The sequence below is a fragment of the Fulmarus glacialis genome, unplaced genomic scaffold, assembly GCF_000690835.1.
Source record: "Fulmarus glacialis isolate BGI_N327 unplaced genomic scaffold, ASM69083v1 scaffold27942, whole genome shotgun sequence".
Taxonomy (NCBI): domain Eukaryota; kingdom Metazoa; phylum Chordata; class Aves; order Procellariiformes; family Procellariidae; genus Fulmarus; species Fulmarus glacialis.
Window position 1 is genome coordinate 182,587 of NW_009198939.1, and position 20,000 is coordinate 202,586.

Sequence of the window (20,000 nt, forward strand, 5' to 3'; positions counted from 1 at the left end):
TATGCAAAGGCAGCCCACGGTCTTTGCAATGTGTCTGAAGACAGCAGACCAGATTCTGAAATAATGTAAAATCATCTTGGTATCAGAAGAGCTGCAGTAGCCAGGGAAGTTTTAATGAAGAGAAATCGTAAAGCAACCTTAAAACCGTCCTCTTAATTCTGCTTACTCTTTTTAGATTAATCTAGCAACAAATGGTTTAAAGCTATGTCACTATCACTTAATTAGTAGACTCTCCCCGGAAGCATGCCTGGTTTTTCATCTGCCTCTTTCTATGTCCTTCTGCTTTCAGCATGCAGTGCATCTCTTCTTTGCTTTCACTGTTTTGCACATGGGATTTCATTGAAAAGTTACTGGGCTGTGTTCAGGGTGCGTTGATGTCAATGGGAGTTTTTTCCATTGACTTCACTGGGGTTTGGATTAGTTCCTCTTAACTATGCAAGTAAGAGAAGTCTTAGATCTATGCTCAGAGTGATTTGGTTGATTAGTTCGCCTTGCGTATTGCATCTGGAGACAAATTCATTGCCTGCTTCAGCTTGCAAGTGGAAAAGCTTGCTGAAATGATCCTCTCTGCGCTCTCCATAAAGTCTGGCCCAGTGAGTGTTCTCTGTGTTCTCTGTGCCAAGGCAGACAGACACCCGTGAAGCTCAGTCCTCTGCAACACTACAGAGGTGGAATCCAACCTAGCTTCTGCCTGCAGTGAGCACAGAGAGAGAGTTCAGGGCAGCTGGAGCCAAGGCCAGTACTCGAACCTCCATCTTGGTGGCACTTCAAAACAAGCCTGAACTAAAACTCCAAATCTGAACATTACCGGACCCAAGGGAGATTTGCATTTGGATCCAGTGCTCCCCACACCTCTATATGCAGGCACCCGGCCTGTTTTCCGAAGTAGACATTTCTGTTTGGGCTGTAGGTAAATCCACTAGCTTTGTTAGCTTCTATCCTCTGAATGAAAAGGAAAATATTAACCTAAAATTGCACATGCTGTGTTCTGCATCACACATGCCTCCAAGCCAAGGGATTCAATTGCTGAAATTAATTAAAATGCATCATTCTGGAATGCTGGCTCACTGGCCAAGGACTGGAAGGGGAAATTATATCTCTGTGCTAAGAGAGAAGGCATGCTTCACGTATAAGGAAGCCTTTTATCAAACCAGTAAGTGCTGCAAAAGCAGACCAGTTATGTTTGCCTCAGGTTAAGTTTAGTTAAGCTGGTGTAAAGATATTTCTGGACATGTTATATTTTTCTCTCGACCTTGATTCTGACAGAGAGGAACAGTCTGTGCAGCTCTTCGGATGAAACAGTCCTCAATTCATCTGTCTGTTTCACAGCTTTCCTTTAGCAATGTATTTGCCACTGGCTTTTTATTTTAAACTAACCTGGTCTTGTACTGTGGAGAACGTGGGGCAAATCCTCTTTGTATAGAAGCAAAATGTTGTTCTGCTTGCTCTCAGGCTTGTTCCCTGTAGGTGACGGCTTTAAATGCAGACTTGTCCAGGCTTTGGTTGTACCCAGAGTAGGGCACTGCACAGTGCCTGAAAAATTGCATTAATCTCGTACCTGCAGTTTACCTGCTTCCCTGTTAATACAACAGCAGATCTGTACAATCTTTTGGCTATTATTTGTACTGTTTTGGGACCCTGGGGTGGGGGGCTTTGGTTACAACAATGTGCCAACATTGTAGGGACTAGTCTGACGGTATAATTTCACATGTACTTTCCACCAGAGCACATCCCCTAAGCTCAATACTCAATTATCCTATAGCCATCTTATACAATTAGCAGCTAAAGGTGTCTTAAAAAAGAAAATATAGTTTATACTATTTTAGAAACTGTATAGCATCAGAGCAGTGCTTAAAAATTAGTAAGGCTTGAAGCTGTGACTTGTACTATGCATTTTTTCCCAGACAGAAGAGCTTCCCGCTAGTGAAAAAACAGCAGAAGCTCTAAAAAGATGCATTTCATTGGCCCTGTTTACTCTTACAGAGCCTGGTCCACAGAATGGGATTGGCAGTAGTATGATGCTTTCACAGAAGGTTTTCTACTTTGCTCAAATCAAATAGAAGATGGAGTGGATTTTCTGCAATCCAGTTTTTCTTATGTGTTGCAGATAGCTTTCTCCCTTGCAGAAAACCTAGCAACTGCTCAACTGCAGCATGGAAGAGTGCTAATCCCTTAAGCAGCAGCATTACAGCTACAGTAAGATTTTTTTTCTTCTCCCAAAAATCTTGGCAAAAAAAAGACGAGGAATTCTTGCATCAGCAGATTTGGGAGCTGAGGCCCATATGTCTTTGCACTGCAAGGAGAATGCATTATACTGTAACAATGAAGGGAAAGTAGCATTGCTGTCAAACCCGCCAAAGGTTTTATTGAACTCTACTTTAAAGGCCTTTTGAGACATATTGGAGACACACTCACTGTTGGTGAAGGAAATCATTATTGGCTAGAAACTTCCAATTAATTCATTCAGAAATTGCAAATGTCGTCAACTTACCGCTGTGCTCCTCAGACAACGCAGGATACTGGAGGAGGTTAAGCCCAGATGAAGGACAGATGGTTTTACTTACAGCCAGGAAAGGTTGAGTTAATGCCCATCGGAAGAGTTGAAATGCCTCGAGGAGCCAGTGAGCACCTTTCTGGCCTGTGATTAGTCATTGATGGTGGATCAAAACCACATTCTTCTACCTCCAGTGAATAGGAAGGCTTTTTCTAGCCCTGTTGGAGGAAGACACAGCTGCTTTTAGTCATGTGTCCCATCACTTTCAGGCTGGGCTTATTGGTACAACTCTTACTCAACTCAGACCAGAAGCTTGCCACGAGGCTAAAGCTGGTTCTCACTATAGCAACCCATCTTCTACATCAAAAAAACCCAACCTGCAGGGCTCTGCAGCTTCCAACAATTTCCTATTCACTATGTGACCCATGCCAGAGGTCTGCTGCTAGTCAGCCCCCAGAAGGACAGAGTCTGATTGCAGTCGGAGAGCGCGTAAACTGGAGCCCTCCAAAGTATCCCCAAGAGGCACACTCTGTTCTCATTGCTTCCTTGCCCTGTAAACAGAGACCAGGCAATGTTAAAATACACTGCTGTATCGTCGTTTTCTGTCATGGCAGCGCTTTGTCCCACAGAAGGGATTCAGGGACACAAAGTTCCCTGAAGTCTGGCAAAACCAGGCAGGAGATCTACCAGATGACCAGAGCGTGCCCTTTCCTCATCACTCAGACCTGTTTTTCCCATGCTGCTCTATCACCCAAGCTCCACAGTCACCCCTAGCATGGCACCAGAGCCAAGCCACCAACCAGCCTGTAATTGGATAATTCTTATGTCTGTTGTCATCTTACCCACATACACCAAAGCAACCTCACACAAGAAAGTCCTGGCGAGAAAGGACCATTCAGCAGCACAGGCATGAGATGCTGAAGGGTAATTATCACTGTCATGGGAAGCCAGCATGAAAAGGAGGAATTTAACTCACTGCATGGCAGCTATTGTTAAGCCAATGGTTGAAACCACCTGTTCAGCTTGAACCAGTTTGATCTCTTTCTCCCACAGCTGAACACTCACGAGGTCAGAGAATGGCTAACAGGGATTCATCTGCTTGAGGAGCTGCTTGCACCGTCATTTATTGGTGTTTATTAATCTTTTCCAAATCATTTTCCTCTCTCTTCCTGAAAAGCCTTGCTGGGGAGATAGTAAAATAAGCTCCAGAGAAAGGATCTGATAAGAATTTTTTTGTAGACACCAAGGCAGGAAATGTATTCTGTTATTCCTGAAATAAAGCCAGGTCACAGTGGTATGCCAGCTCTTTTCCTTCCCCTTTACTCTCCTTTTACAGGGAGTTGCGGAAATATGGGAGGAGGAGAAAAGGAACCTTTCAAGAGACAGGCATTTAAAAGAAAAAGATTTGGGATGTTACTGGCAACAGATGAGGTGTAGATATTACACCACGAAGGTGTGGACTTTTATAGCCAAATTTCATGTGAAATATCTAGGCAGGCCTAGCACAGCTAACTCAGTGGAGAGGCTGTGAAAGTTGGGTTTAATCACATCACAGTTGCAATGGGAGCACCATTGTTAATTCCCTTGACCTTGTAAGACCTTATTTCATCTCCCTGTAGCTCAGTGTCTGAGCTATAGAGTGGGAATAACTCAACATCCTTTCTCCTTCATCTTCATCAAAATGGGGGTTTTCTCTTAACTGCAGTGCTTTGCACTTGGAGGATGTAACTTCAGGCAGGATCTTTAAGAATCTGTACCATAGATAAACTAAGAGTTTCCTTGATCAGCAAGACCAACAAAGGCTGGTTTTCTAAGCATTTGTGTCTCAAGGATAAGCTTATATGTGAGTTTTTTGGCGCCTCGTGAGAGTTGAGCTCTTTCTTCGGTCTGCTCCTTAGTAGAGCACCAGTAGAACATCTTCTCTTAGATGCTGTTGTGACCTGTGAGTGCTTTCGGACAATAGTTTGGCAGGCTTGGGCCAGTAACGGGCAAAGATCTGAGAAAAACCAAAGCGATGAGTTTATGCAGTTGCGATTTAGATGCCTGGTAACAAGCAAAACCTGCCGCAGCAGGGAGGAAACGTTTCTTGAGAACCGAGCAAGGTGTCCTCGAAGTGTAACAATGCCTCTGCATCTGAGAGGTGGCCATGCAATTTGGAAATGAGTTCGGCGTTGGGAGAAAAAGGAGGCAGTAAGGAGCCGGAAGCCTTGAGGACAGCGTATTCACCTCCATATTTCCTCAGCTGTAAAATTAGATGATAACATCTCCTACTCAGAGGAGTGATTGTCCTGTTGTGTCTTACTGCGCTTTGTGCAGGCAGAACTCTCTATAAATGCTAAATTCTGACAAGATTCAGGCATTACAGAGACAACTGTGAAAATAATTATAAGGGTGGGGAGAGGGGTAAGTTGTCCAAACTTTTTTTATATCTGGCCAAATTTAGTTTGAATTCTTACCCTGAGTGGTTCAGATGTCCCTAGCGGAGCCTGAATTATCCTTGTGTTACCCACAGATGAGGTTCCCTCAGGTCAGGGTCGAAGTATAGAGAGCCCGGCATGGACTCTGAGATAAATACAGATCTTTGTTTTCTGAAATCCAGCAGTTATGAATCTGGATCTCTGACTGTGAAATGTAGCTCTGTCTTGCTGCTTCTTATTTTTTAAAAGAAACTCTAGCTCCATCTAAAGCAGATTTTGGGGGTGGAAAGATGCCAAGTTCTGTACAGTCAATTTCCAGCATCCTTAAATGCACTTGAATTTTCCGGGGCTGTTTTTTTATATTGCTGCTGGGTCAGAGCTGAAGTTCCTTATGCAGTTATTCCTCAGGCAAAACCCGATTGTAGCTAAGTGTAGAAAAATATGGGTAAAACTGAGCCGTGACGTGAGAGTTGAGCCTTGTGTTATTGCTCAGATCTTGTGAATGGGGCAGTGAGCTAGGGTGCTGGACATGGGGATTGTATGCCTCTTCCTGCTTGTTTTCCTGCTGTCTCCCTACCTTGACCCCCAAGTTTCCAGTTGCTTTCCTTTAGTTACTCACGTGTGTTGTGAGCACATTTGCCAAGCGTGTAGGACATCACTGGTGAGTGGTGTTTTTTTTTTTGCTTGTATTGCAAAACCTCCCATGCCCTTCAAAACATGTAAACAGGCTCATCCTGAAGCAAGCTTGTGACTCCTTTGTTTTTCAAGTGTCCACTGTTGTCTTTTTGTGCGTGTGCTGTTTCTGTTGTTGTTCTGGCAGAAACACTTGTATCTTAGATTGAAGTGACTTGCAGGGCTTTTAAGGGCTTGTGGGGAAGATTTCCTAAACCTTGGTATTTCCTGTTGTGAGAAGTCCAGTCTGTGCTAAACTAAAGAGAGAGAAAGAGAATTGCTGAAGGAAAATATTTAGATGGCTTTGATTCCAATTTTTTAAAAAAGTCCTCATGGAAAACTTCATGCAGAGATATTAAGTTCTTAGGTTGCAGCAAAGAGCCTCAGCAGCTCTAACCAGAGCGAGAGAAAGAGGTCAGCTATGAAGGAGAGGAACCTTGTATTTATGACTCAATTGTTCACTCTTCCTTTAGATCAAGGACAAATTTTGCAGCTGAATTTATGTGCATTTTGAAAAACAGAAATGCTTTTGTTCGACATGAAAAGCATAGTTTGACTTGGGGTTTTTTCCCCCCAGTTTTTCAGTTTTCCTACTGGGGAGTTCAATTTCAAAGTATTTTTGGCTTTTCCAGTTTTGGAAAGCTCCTAAGTTTTGGACTCTTGCCAAATCCCTGTGAAAAATTAAAGAAAGGAAAAAAAAAAAAAAAGAGGGACCATTTTTCATTTCTCTCCACATTTTTCACAGGAAATACTTCACGTTTTTGATGAACTCTGCTTTTCTGCTTTGCCAGTTCACAGCCTAAACTGTAGAAATTAAAGGGAAAGGCACTATATAGGTCAGAGCATATGTGGAGTTGTTATGCAACAAGGAGTATAGAATATATAGAATACACTCGCTAGAACTTTAACTGGACTCATTTTAAATAAACTTAAGGAGATTTTCTTGATTTCTTAATTTGGCCGTATCTGAATGTCATCATGAAGGCCAGTGTCCTGAACACGTTTGACTTTGTGTATGGTGGCGTACCATAGGTTTCTGCCTTCTGTATGTAAGGGTAGAACGCATTCAAATTTGTACAGAATTTAAGTCTCTTTTTTCACACAGGGCCTGACTTTCTGCTGGCATAAGCCCATGAAAATCACTGAAGCCACATGGACTTCCATGGGCAGCCTCTCCAGCGGAGGCAGAAGTTCATTATAAGAGCTAGATCCATTCTTGTAACTTTTCCATTAGACTTTTCCATCCTATTACACTTGGCCAGCCAAAAAAACCTCATCTCCGTGTCGGGCATTCACACTGGGGTTGTTTCCAAATGTACTCCTAATTTGCCTTCACTCAGGAGCAAATTCGACTTGCTTGCTTTCTTGCTTTCCCCCCATTCTGTCAAATCTGAACTACCGTACGATGATTTATCTGGGCCCTGGAGGGTTCCTCCAGCATGGGGAGCCATGAGTCAGGGAACACTCCTCAGAGCAGTAGCTGTTCTCTCCCTAATCACAGGCATAAGTGGAGGGCTGGCAAAGAGGTAAGTCCCTGCTACCATCACTCATGGCTAGCGTATCAACCAGACTTGCAGCCAAAAGACCCCAGCTCTTGAGCTATGCTGAGTGCTATTTTGGTGGCTGCTTCAATGATTTTGCAACTTGGAAACAAGTTACTTCCCTGAATTTAAAGATGATGAAAGACAAAGTCTCCTAAAAAAACCCAAAAAACAAACAAACAAACAAAACCAAAACCGGCAAAAAATCACGTTCTTGCTGGAGCTGGACTGTACCTTTCAAGTGGTGGTGGTGTTTATATCACGAAACATTTTCTTTTCATGAGTGTACATCCTCTGGAAAATAACCAGCGAGAGACCAGAACCTTGAGTGCACTGGCTCTAGCTGGCTCAAAGGACCACATAGCCTGTGACTGTTTATTCCTTTCCATCTCTAGTCATGCTTCCTAACAGTGCAACCCTTTCCTTGGGTTTTGTAGGAGGAAGATGATGATGGCCTTCCAAAGAAGAAATGGCCAACAGTAGATGCCTCTTATTATGGTGGACGAGGAGTTGGTGGCATCAAACGAATGGAGGTAATTAGATACCAGTTCATGTATCAGAAGATCTATTTGTGAACTGAGCTGTGATATTCCCCTGCAATTTACCCAGCTCAGGAGATAGGCACAAACCTCTTTAAGCTTTTTTTGTACGTCTGAGCCCAGATAGTTTTTATATAGGAATATTTGAGAGCCAAACATAAATTCCTGAAGTTTGGGACCATCTTTTTCCTCTAGTACAATAAGATCCTAGTCCGCGCCTGGGATACGGGGGCAGTGTTGCCATACAAATTACAAGGAAATATTTTTAGTTTTTCAGAAAACCTTCCCCATTCTCACATTTCTCATAAATCACAAAGAAGGAGAAGTTCAAAGTTTGGGCTCTAGTCTAGAAACAAGCTTCACAGCCTGCGGCTCGCTCTTCACCTTGGATTTGGACACTGGGAAAATATGGACGAGGATCTAGTTACTACAGCAGGGATGTAACTCTCTACAGCAGCTACTATTGTAATATGCCCTAATGCCATCTTTTCAGGTACGCTGGGGAGAAAAGGGCTCCACAGAAGAAGGCGCTAAGTTAGAGAAAGCCAAGAATGCCAGAGTCAAGATGCCAGAACAGGAATATGAGTTCCCTGAACCCAGGAACCTTGCGAACAACATGCGCAGACCTTCCTCTCCTCGGAAGTGGTACTCTCCAATCAAGGTAAGTCCAGTCCAGCGTTGTACTGCATAGGATGTTTCCAGGAGATCCGAATTAAGTGTTTTCACATCCAAGGCTAAGATGTAGAACTGTCCACAAGCCTATGATCTCAAGATGCTGCTAGGGTAGCTGTGCATGAGGGAGTCCCACTGAACACATGCCTAGGGGAGGTGTTGTAGAAAGGAGCCACATGGGGCAATGGGAATTTCCCACCAGATTGATCAGATTTTGGGGTTGCATTGCTTTTGTAGACCAGAGTAGGATCCTGATCTCTTCCGGTGGTGTAGCCAGCTTCTGTGCTTACTGACTCAACTGCACTTCCAAGGGTAGGCCCTTTAGTCCACACTGCACATTCCCTGAGATGTGGGGAATAAATAGCATCCTCTTTCCTTAGAAAGATGGCAGAAAATAGGAAGAAAATTGCTGCTAAATGTCTCCAGGGAGAGTTGTCCTCAGCAGGTCAAGGATTGCAGTGCAGCAGATGGATGTCTGCCAGCAGGCATGGGTCACAGGGCCAGGCTTGCTGCAGGGCAGCATGCTCACCTGACAAGGATGGGATGCCCTGCAAGAAGTGTTTGGCTGAATTAGAGTGCCTTAGATGTGGAAGGTCAAATTCACGCTGATATCAGGTCACATGCAATGCAAAGCTGCCCAACAGTCGCCCACAGGAACTGGGAAGACTCTCCTCTGCCATCTGTCCCAAGGGCAGGCAGCTGTTCTTCAGTTTGTCTTCACCAATACAGATGGTTGGCAGTGTACAAAACAGAAACAAGCAAGCGACTGAATACTTCACTGAAGCAAAACTCTTCATTGCACATGTGAATGCAATGTGGATTAAGAGAAACAAACCACACAAAACAGATATTAGTTGCATCAGCCAGGGCACGGTATGAGGGCACTCCAATGTCAGAAAGCTAAACTTTCGCATTCAGGACAAATTAAGCTGTCCTCAGGAAAGGCTTAACTACCGTAGAACTACTCTAATGAAAAGAAACAAAAACAGTCCTGCACTCCTATTTCTCAGATTTAACTCTTTTGGGAAATGCTAGTACCCTTCTCGTCACTTTTCAGTCTGGGGCTATTTGGACCAGCACCGTAGTTATCCGTCTCGAAGACTGAAAATTCCCAATTCATATCCAAGTGCCAATCTTCCACCACTGGAGCTTGGATCTCATTTTGAAGAGCGGAGATGCTGGTTAGGGTCTTAGAAACCCTCTACAGGCAATTTATCTGCAAGTAGTCTGCCAAGAGGTTGTGTGTAACATATGTAGTAAACCTTTTGGTGTATAGAGCTCGCCTTAAACTTTATGCTGGGGAATGGGGAGGCACTTGCCTCACTGCTGGAAATTAGAGGTTTTATTCTCATGTTTTCTTCCTCCCTAGTAGCAGTCAATCTAGTCAGACATACTCTATTAGCCGAGTTATTGCAACGCCGATATATTACACTGCAGTACACCCAGGTTTCCCTGCATTGTTTCTTGTTGCTGATCAGCTCCAAGCAGTGCCCGTAGGAATTTGGGCAAGTCACGTGTTTTGGCTTTCCTCAGTCATTGATCTTGCAGCTGGTTCAAATACAGTGATGGGAATGGCAAGGATGCGCAAGGGAGTAAGAGTGGTTTCCGGAGGATATGGAAATGTGAGCCTCTTTGAAAATTTGGTCCAATGCCCTCTCTCTTTTCCCCCTTAAAGATTATCATCTAATAAACATAGCCCTCCAACAAGTCATTTGCAATTGTGTTATAATGTCTTCAACATGTGTTCACGAAGGTTATTCATTCCCACAGTGGGACAGGTTAGAGAGTCAACTGTTTTCAGTTCAGAGTGGGGAATGCAGTAAGCACCATCCCATATAGCTGCTCCTTTGTTCCTAAATGCATTGCACTGTCATTTTGCATCAGTGCAAAGCATTGGTAAAACACACTCATCCCATCTGGGAGATTTTTCACTCCTACTGTGTGCTCATGGAAATGACCTCATCCAGCTGAGGGACACAGCTCAGTTGCTTTTGCATGCTGCAGTCAGAAGGGTTCACAGCACACAAAGCTCTACTCTGACCACTGAGGAGCTGACAGAAACACTGATTTTAGCACAAAGAGCCCTGAATACATGCTCAGGCAGCTGGAATCCATGTGGGTACAACTACCTGAGATCATTAGTTGAGAGCTGGGTCCTTTCCCATAGAAGATACTATGGAGTTTCTCCCTTCTTCCTTCACCAGTTCATGCTGTTGGATTACAGCCTCAGGAGACTTTCAGTTAATTTTCAGAGTTTATTTGGCATGATAGGAAATCAGTTCTGCACAGAGGAGTCAAGTTTGTGGCAGATCTGTGTCCCAGCTGGAAATTCTCCAAAGTTCGAGAGGCATGGAGAAAAAATTCAATGTATGTAGGGTTCAGGTTCAGTTCTGACTCTGACTAGAAACGGCTTTTGCTTCGTAACAACAAGAATTCAGTTATAAGGGGGCCTGCAGATATTCGGAGTATCGAATGGGTGATATATATATCTTTAATTCCTTTAGAAATATCTCTCTTATCTACCATTCAGATTGTATATGGTATAAGGACAGTTCCAAGACCCCTTATCCAAATACTCCCGTAACTTCAGGGTATTCCACATCTGGATAGTATTTAGCAGCCTGAGTCTGTCTGTGGGCAAGAATTTACCTGATTATTAATTGCCACCACACCCCTTACTGAACTGCACCCAAAAAGACAGTGTATGCAGACGGGATAACTGTATCCAACACTTTCCCCACATACAATCATAAGCACGCATCAAAAACAGAGGGGATCATTCCTATGAAGCGGGAGTCCTGCTATTACTCTCCCTGTGCAGTAAGGAATGAGCAAAATCGGCAAAATTCATCAGCACCCTTGGCAGAAGCTCTTGTCCTGAAGATGGGAGCATATGAAGACGAATTTGCATTGTGTTATGCAGGGAAGCTATCACAGGGTCATAACATGCAGAGGGAGGCGAGGAGGGATAGCCTATTAGGTCATTGGGTCTGTACTCTCAGCCAAAGCAGGACTGCTAACTTGAATCTATCCTTCACTGCTTTTTCCAGTCTGGTTTTTAAAATAACATAGAGGCTTCCACCACTTCTCGGGGGGAATATTTCACAGACTACCAGACCTCACCCATAGGAAATGTCTCCTGACACTCAGCTTAAATTTTCCCTCATCCCCGTGCTCCAAGTGCACTCGGCTCTTTTGGTTAAAGCAGATGTTACATTTCCGCCCGCTCCACTGGACTGGCTGAAACACCTCTTCGGAAGGTAGATAAATATGCATGTAACAAGCTACTTTAAAAAAATCATTAGTAAAGGAGGAGTGCAAGGAACTAAATCTCAGGAATAGCAAACCAAGGTAGCTTGAATCTGACAAAGAGCCAGGAAATTCACATTTTAGGGCCAGTCGTCTTGCTGGCCAACAGGCCTCCTTTTCTCCATGCAGCACAAGTGTCAGCCTTTACTTAGTGTTCTGCCTTTTGCCAGTTTATCTGATGGAGTTTTTCTTCCCTCTTTTTGTTACTCTTCCTGGAGTAACGTCTATAAGGTAGGTAGACAGCTGAGAGTGGATAGATTGCTTTTTGAAATGATCCAAAAGAGATTTATTTGCTACCAAATGTGGCCACTGACACTAAACAGATTGTGGTTATTATTAGTATTGTTATTCTTATTTGCTGCTGTTACTTCTTAGCATGATGCCAACTGGATTATCCAGCTTTTAAAATATCATTGCAACAGTTTGAAAAGTCAGTGCAAATAATCCAAGGAGAATGACAAGTCTGAAAACTTCTTAAGAAACTTGCCAAATCCTCAGTTCATCTGACAGCGGGAGGGGCAGCACAAAATGTAGATCCAAGTGAAGGATCGTAAAGGACCATGCCTTTAGTTTTAATTAGGTTCAGGACATGCTCCCTGCTACAGCCAGCCACGCAGCTCTGTATGCCTTGGATTGGTTAGCAGCTTCCCTCCTACCTCTATTTCTACCTCTGCTTTTATCTACCTGTCTACCTAGCTGCCTCTCCTTTCTTCCTCTTCCTCAGAGCATTTATAGTACTTGTTTGACTTCAAAAGGACCACTGTCAGTCTCTAAAAAACAATGCAGAAAGGACCACAAGACAAGGCTAAACTCACTGTTTATCCGCAAAAACTCACATGCAGACCTCAAGGCTGAGGTTGAAGCAAAAGCTGGTGCTCTCAGAAAGAAACCTCAGGTGAATCCGAAGTGGAGGCTACTTAAGCATTTACTAAGCCATGTGTCCCTGGCACATTTTCGAGCCTTTGTCCCTCCTGCCTCTATTTACAAAGCTGACATGGCACAGCTTCCTTGCTAGAAGAGGCCCAAGGGCAGCTTGGATTTATAGGCAGCTTACAAAACTGCCTCCAACTGACACCACCAGGTCTCAGGAGCACTCTGGGTATCAGGTCATTCGCTAGACCAGGGTCGATACAGTGCTGAATTCACCATTAATTCAGGAAGAGAATGCATTCATGTTAAAGCAATGGCTGAAACTATGCCCTCCTTCCTTTGTCATCTGCCCTGATGGTTTTTTCTTTCTGGACTTCATATCTAGTAGGACTCAAAGCTTTATTTGCCTCCAGACCTTTTTTTTTTTTCTCCAAGCGACCTTGTGCTTCAATTGCAAAGGAGTTCCCCAAAGACAGAGACACAGCCCACCCACTAGAGAGCACAGAAGTGTTTATATTTCCAAGTGAATGTATTGCCATTTTCGTTTCTTCAACCAACATCATCCTTTCCATGATCCACTCTCCCTCTCTTCCACCCAGATGTTTCAGGCGGACCGTGAAGCTCCATTCAGACTCCCAGAGATGGAGCTCTTGGCTTTTCCCAAGAAATCTTGGTAGGCTCTTGGAAATTAGGACGGCAGAGTAAGAAGGACTTTTTTGTTCCATGGAAAGTTGCAATTTTCCCTCTGGTTTCCTAAAGGAGAGATGGAAGAAGGTACTTATTTCTTAAGTTGTCAGAGGGGACAGGAGATCAAGAGCTTCAACCGGCTCTGATGTAGGGGGAAAGATGGATTGGGATAGACAGGGACGGCTTCCCTCAGGTCTAAGAGGTGGTGCTGTCCAAACGCAGAAGAGTCTGTCAGAAGTTTCTTGCTTCTTCCTTTGAGAATAACAGACTTTCCTGGCTCTCACCTTAGGAAGTCTTTTCCCCAGTATCCTATGGAAACAAGATCTATGCAGTCATTCTGTGTGTCTGTCTCCACCCATGTATCCTTCCAACTCCCAAATAAGCTTTGAACCATTGGCTCAACACACTGGTTGAGGAATATAGGTCTCAAAGAGGATTACAGCCCTAATGATTTCTTGAAAAGCAAGAGTATACATTGAGTGCATTGAGTCTTTAATTAGATACCAGAAAACCAGGGCCACAGAACTCTGGCTGTCAGGAAGGTCTCACCTTCACAGACACTGAAGTTTACTATCAGCCATGAGACCCAAGCTCTCAGGAAAGCAAGCTTCCTTACTGTTAATGAAGCTACTTGCTCTTTTCCCACCACTACTGCAATATTCAGCTTACATTTCCACATGCTTAATTTTGTCCCATGATAGTTATACGAGGCAATTCTGCTATCATAAAACTTTTGTAGTCTTTATTTCCAGGAAACAGGTGGTGATCATACAGGAGTTTCTAAGTCCAGTCGGGGTAGCTAGGTCTTTGGGTTTGATGCTCTTGACCGCAGGAAATAGTTTTGTACCGAGGGACAACTTTGTACATTCTCAGAGTAGCTTGTCTCTGTTTGTCTCCGTCTCTGCAGATACAATAAAGATCACTGACTGTTACTGGTAGGGGTTTCACTCATGGTGCCTGCTCTAATATCATAGCATTTGTAGCATCCGGAACAATACTAATGGAAAGCTTAATAAATACTGTCTGTTGCTAACCCTCTCAAGAAATTTTTACAAATCTTTGGGTATCGTGCACTTAACAGACCAAGGGTCACATGAAGTTCATGTGAAGAGAGTTTGATAAATTAATCTTCAGCTTGTAATATGTCTGTAGTCTTCCACTGAGCCAGCCGACGTGCTGCCCTTGTATAAACCCTTCTGCAGATCTCCCAGAAGCTGAATCCATTTTGAAAGTGAAACCCTGGCCTATTAGAATGGGGATATAGCAGGGGATCCTTCAGCAGCAGAGGTATGTTTCGGAGCAGATGATTCGGTGGATGTTTCTACATTGCAGAGCCCTGTGCTGCTCCTTCTGGCCTTGTTCAGCTCATTTGGAAAATAACCGCGGGCTTGGCATTTTGTGTCACTGCTGAATTTCAATCAGGAATGAACGCTTTGTCTGCATTGCAGAGAAGCATTGCAGGAATGGCAGGGAGGGTCCGACCCCCCAACTTTCTGTCAACAAGAGATTTCAACACGTTGGGTTTTCAGCAAAACTTGTCTGGGTCTGTGCATGTGCACATGTGTGCATTTGGGTATGAGACCACACAGTGAGGTGAGCAGCTTGTCAAAACCAGTGCAATGTGTTGAGGGTGGCATCTGTAGGGCAGCTGACACTGAGCTCATAGGAATGGAGGTCTTTGAAAGGTGTGTGTTATTGCCTGGAAAAGATGCAAATATTAACTGATACATGGGGTGGGACTGGGGAGCTTGTGTGAGACCCAGTAACCTGATGCTCTCTCGCTAGCATGTAGCTGACATGAAAGATTAAGTGGGTTGTTACACAGCACCTAGCTGTGACTCAGCTGTCTTGGCTGTGTGGAGAGACAGTTTTTCAGTCAGTTCTTCCCAGCAGATTGTTTTGAGATATAAATCAAAATTATTTCTAATGTGTCACTGTGGTCACCTGGAGCTAGAGGCAAGCCACTCAGCCAGCCAGAGGAGGAGGCAGCATAGTTAGGAAATGCATCGTATAAATTCACCTGATCGCTTTCTGCATTGATTTCGCATTTTGCTAGCAACGATGTCAGGAGCTGAGTAGGTGTTAGACTCCCTCTCAGCCCAGGAGGTATCTAACTCACCTGTTTGGAGATTTTCAGAAGAATACCTAAAGGCTAGACACGTGGATACTGTTGACCGTCATTCATATCTGCTTGTTGCTCATCTGAAAGCCTCTTCCTTTGCACTTGCAGCAAGTTCAGAGCGAGTTTCTGTGAGAGAAAACATTGCTCTCCAGCATCTTGCACAAGCACAGGAAATGATTAAGTAAAAAATGTGTAGATCTAAGCTGCGTTGTCCCTGCACTGCACTTTGCACAGCGCACCTATTCGTGCACAGAAGATAACACTGTGTTTCTTTTGATTGCAGGGGAAATTGGATGCTCTCTGGGTCTTGCTGCGGAAAGGTTATGACCGTGTATCTGTGATGCGCCCGCAGCCAGGAGACAAGGTACTGTGCCTCAAAACATTTTTTTTACAGCTAGGGAAAAATAAAATCCCTCTAAAGTTTCTGACTGCCTTTACATGTGGGACTGAAGGCAGATATTCATGACAGCTTAGCAACAAAAATTCAGTCCTGTCTGTCAGTTTTGTTTGCAACTGCAGTTCATGCGGTTTGACTGATACAGTTTCAAGTATGAAAACTGTCCAGGTGCAGTGACAGAAATACCCATCGAAAAGCCCAGTACAGTCTTGCTCTTAGATAATATAATTACATGAATATAATATAATTACATGAATAATTCTAATGAATAGTAAGGAGTATTTCTGCATATTTTCATTCATTAAAATCTTACATTCTGGAATAAAACTCTGAACACACATAAATATATATATATATATATTTTGCTACATAGGTTTAAACTTCATGGGCACTTTTACAAAGCAAAGTTTGCAGAATGAGGTTCGGACTGTCGTGTGAGAGGGAGGAAGTATTCCCTTATATTTCTAGTAAAAACTGGGTTCATGCAAATTTCTATACATTAATGTGTGCTTATTGGGTGGAAACAGAAGCCATTGAAGAGAATGGACTAACGTCACTTTACAGGAATGATACTGTCCATGACAGCAGGATACTATAGAGCTACCTCTCATCTCCAAGGTACTAATCTCCTCCTTTTCAGTGGAATTAAATGTCTGGGTGCTTCCTAAATACCTTCAGGCCAGTTATCCCAAACTATCTCTAGAGCTATCTAGCCTGAGCACTGAAGTAGCCAACACTCACTCATGTGTTGTTCAGCTCTAAGCACCCAGCAGACACCCAGGGACATGCAGCTGCCAGGGGGGAGTGAGAGCTGCACCTCAGCTTTGCAAATTTAGTCTGTGTTCCAGGTACCCAGCATGGGTGAATTGAAATCCCTGTGGTAGCCCTAAGACATCCCCTAACTCCTTGCAATTTAGATGGTTACACCCCGTTGCCCAGGGCTGTTCCCAATCCAATTTTTAATATCTGCAAGGGTGGAGATTCAACATCTCTCTGAGCCCCTGTCCATATTCACCTCACGGTGAAAAATGTCAGTTATATTAATCTCTTATGCAGTCAGTTTACACACCTCTGCCATAAATCAACAAAGGAGCTTGGGGTTGCTTCAGGAATATATTTGGCCCGAAGCGTAAGTAACTGTGTAGCATTATGAAGGCTTCAAGAAACTCAACTGCACGTGAAACAACAATGTCATTTTTTGGTGGAGAATCATAGTTCTGTAACATTTGGCTCCCTGTAAGGTTTTCCATTGAACACAGGACCAATTAACTTTTCTGAATAAAAGGGTTTAATGTTTTATTCCTTCAGGGGGAAGATTTGCTAAAACGTCTTCACTGAGTGTGATACTGATTTCTGGGAGAAAAGTTCGTAACATACAGATTGCTAATGCCCGGCAATTTTCCCACAGAAATCAGGGTTTGAAGAATGCCTATTCTGTGAATAACTTTTTTGACTGGACAAGCTAAGATTATTTACATGAAAGATGCCACTTCCATTTATGCTAGGGAAAATCCAGAGCAGTTTAACTGAAGCCGATACAGTTAAGAGCAATTTGTATTAGTGCAACTGACAGCAGGCTCCATCTCTTTTTGGTGATGTATCTCTTAGACGTGCAGTTCTGTGTCAGCATAGCAGAATTAGCCCATATAGGTGTTATATGATCCAGCCTCGAAGTAAATTAAGCTCTTTATGATTCTGCTGTGCTATAAAGGATCTCTGACTTGGGTGTGCAAGTATAATTTAGTGTGAAAGAGAAGCTGGCTGAAAATGCACCCAGGCTTATAGCTGCTAAAATATCTGTTCCTCTCCTCCTGGACAACTTGCAAATGTTTGGGCACTTTCCTGTGTAGATATGAAGTGCTTCTTGGACTTTCTGTGAGGGTAGACTGCTCTTAGAACATTTGTTTTCCTTCATGTAACAAAACTATGAGCCTGAGTGTGTGTTGTCTTTGAATAACCATGTGTGACCCTCTTGATGTTTTTAATTGCTTTCAGACTTAAGTGAGCAGTTTATGTTTGTTCCTTTACAGTAGTAACATAACTGCCAGGTGATGTCACTCCCAACAGTACAGGCAAAACCAATATGAGAACTCACTGTAAAACACTAAAATGACATTCATTAGTTTACACAGCTGAAATGGCAGAATTAGGCAGAGTTTTCCCCTCCCCTATTCAGGAAAATGTGGGGGTTGTTTCCCTACTTCAGATTTAAAGTAGGGGGAAGAATCTAGCTTTCAAGCACTGGGTTCAGCTTTGAGATTTCTGAGTCATCTCCCATCTTGCTATAGACATTCCCCGTGATTTGGATGCTGGTAGTCTGTCATACCTCACTTTCTCCTTTGTAGATGTAAAAAATGATTTTACCAGAGCTGGGCGTTAGGAAGGTTGGCCTTACAACATTAGAGGCTTCTGTGCAAGGGACTGTGAAGGGATGAGGCAGTATTGCTGCTAACCAAACTACCACAATCTACAGCTGTGCCTTGGGAGACAAATTAGTCAAAAAGAAAAGCAAAAGGTTGCAAAAATAGTTGCAAAATTTGCACCTCACAAAATAAGGAGACTCTAAGCCCTATTTGATCCCTGCCAATCTCCCTCTATTCTTCTCTGTGCCACTGTTCTTCTAAGAGAAATTTAAATGCATGTCCAAACCTTAGGATACAAAGGCTGCATGATTCAGGCTACTTTAAGGCTAGTGGCTTCTCCCAAGTCAGCAAACATCAAATATTATCTCATAAAACACATTACTATGTTGGTGTGATTGGAAATCCAGTGGGAAGGTCAGTGCTGAATTGATGGGGACGGCAACATGGAAACATCTGCCAGAAACATCTGCGGCTGTCAGTGCCTTCAATGCAGATAGTCCTGAGTCAGTGTGAACAATTTGCTTTCTTTGCAAGAAAAAATATCAAGGAAAAGGAGCAATTCCACAGAATATCTTTTTTGAAAGGAAATCTGTGTCTGTAGGACAGTTGCGAAAGAAAAGGATCGGATGTGTTGCACTGAAATGATGGGAAATTTCTTCCCCTGCAAACAACTGTGTGGCCAGAATCCCCCGCCCAGGAAGTCAGGGGTGGTTTTGATGAGCTTGGATCCAATCCCTGCCATTAGCTTGGAGACTTTTCACCAGCATCACAATGAGAGGGCCGCTGGATTACTTATGAACACAGCCCTTCCTCTGAAGTGGACGTTTGATAATATAAGTTTCATAATCTGTTCATAATTTCCTTCATGCAACCTGGGACATAGTTCTTGGCATCTCTCCGGCTTGCAACAACACTCATAGCAACAGCATTTCAACCCTTTGCTGTCCAAAGGCAGGACCACTTTTGTGATGGATGCATGGCCTGTGCACAGGCCTGTGCACAACTCAGCAGGCACACTTATACGCCTGGTCACATGCCAGGAATATTGCCAAGCATATGGTATGTCTGGTGGCTGACAGCTATAGTGTGAGGATGGTGTCTTTTGATACAGCGCTCTGAGATGCGGCACGTCACCTCCTTGACCTGACATACAGACTGAGGCCAACTGTATCCAACAGGTTTAGATGTTGCTAGTGCAGGAGGTGCTGAAGGACAGCACTGCGGAGGACATTGACACCCTGGCAGCCCTGCACATTCACACACAGACACCTAGACGCTCTCCCAGCCATGTGTTTCTGGTGTAGGGTTTGCCAGGCTGAAGATTAACCAGCAGGGTAGAGCTCTAAGAGTTGTTTTGGCAGCGGTGAGCTCAGCTATAAATTCCTGTGGCCTCTCCATATGATTCCAAATAGCTTCTTTGGACCAGGGAGCGTGGACCAGGGGCACAGCAAGGACAGACTTGGTCTTCACCAGGTTGCAAAGTCTTCAGGGGTAAGTCTGCGGACTTTCATAGCTGTCCACTGGCAAATTTGGGTTTGATCCTGTTCTGCTGGGAAGCATAAAGGAGTGCTTTACCCAGCTTGTCAGCAAAGGGGGCCCATCAGAGCTGGTATTGACAACTCCAAGCCAGTCGTGTGATTTTAAAGTGGAGGCACAGATGGTTTGAAACTTAAGCCCTGATGCACTGGTGTAAACCAGCCTTGCCAGTCGCAGAAGACAGGAAGCTTCAGGCGGTCAGATGCAGGCCTTTGAGGTATTGCTGCACAAGGCAGGGCAGCTTTAGCTTTCCAGATTTTTCCGGACTGCCTAACTTCATCCCGATGCCATCCTTTCACAGGGTGCTGTGGTGCGTGCTATCTGCTGTGCCGTAGGGGACCAGGCCACCCATCGTTCCTATCCCCGGCCCTCTGCAGGCAT

At 43.9% G+C, this 20,000-nt stretch overlaps 1 protein-coding gene across 1 annotated transcript in view; it reads left to right on the forward strand.

The window, feature by feature from the left end:
* ANTXR1 (anthrax toxin receptor 1) overlaps window positions 1-20,000 on the forward strand; it is a gene marked incomplete at its 3' end in the record, with an annotated part of 106,574 nt that overhangs the window by 70,314 nt on the left and 16,260 nt on the right. The window contains exons 15-17 of the mRNA XM_009573086.1: window positions 7,562-7,657; window positions 8,157-8,324; window positions 15,607-15,687. Of these exons, the coding sequence (XP_009571381.1) occupies window positions 7,562-7,657; window positions 8,157-8,324; window positions 15,607-15,687 (345 nt within the window). The remainder of the gene's footprint in view (window positions 1-7,561; window positions 7,658-8,156; window positions 8,325-15,606; window positions 15,688-20,000) is intronic.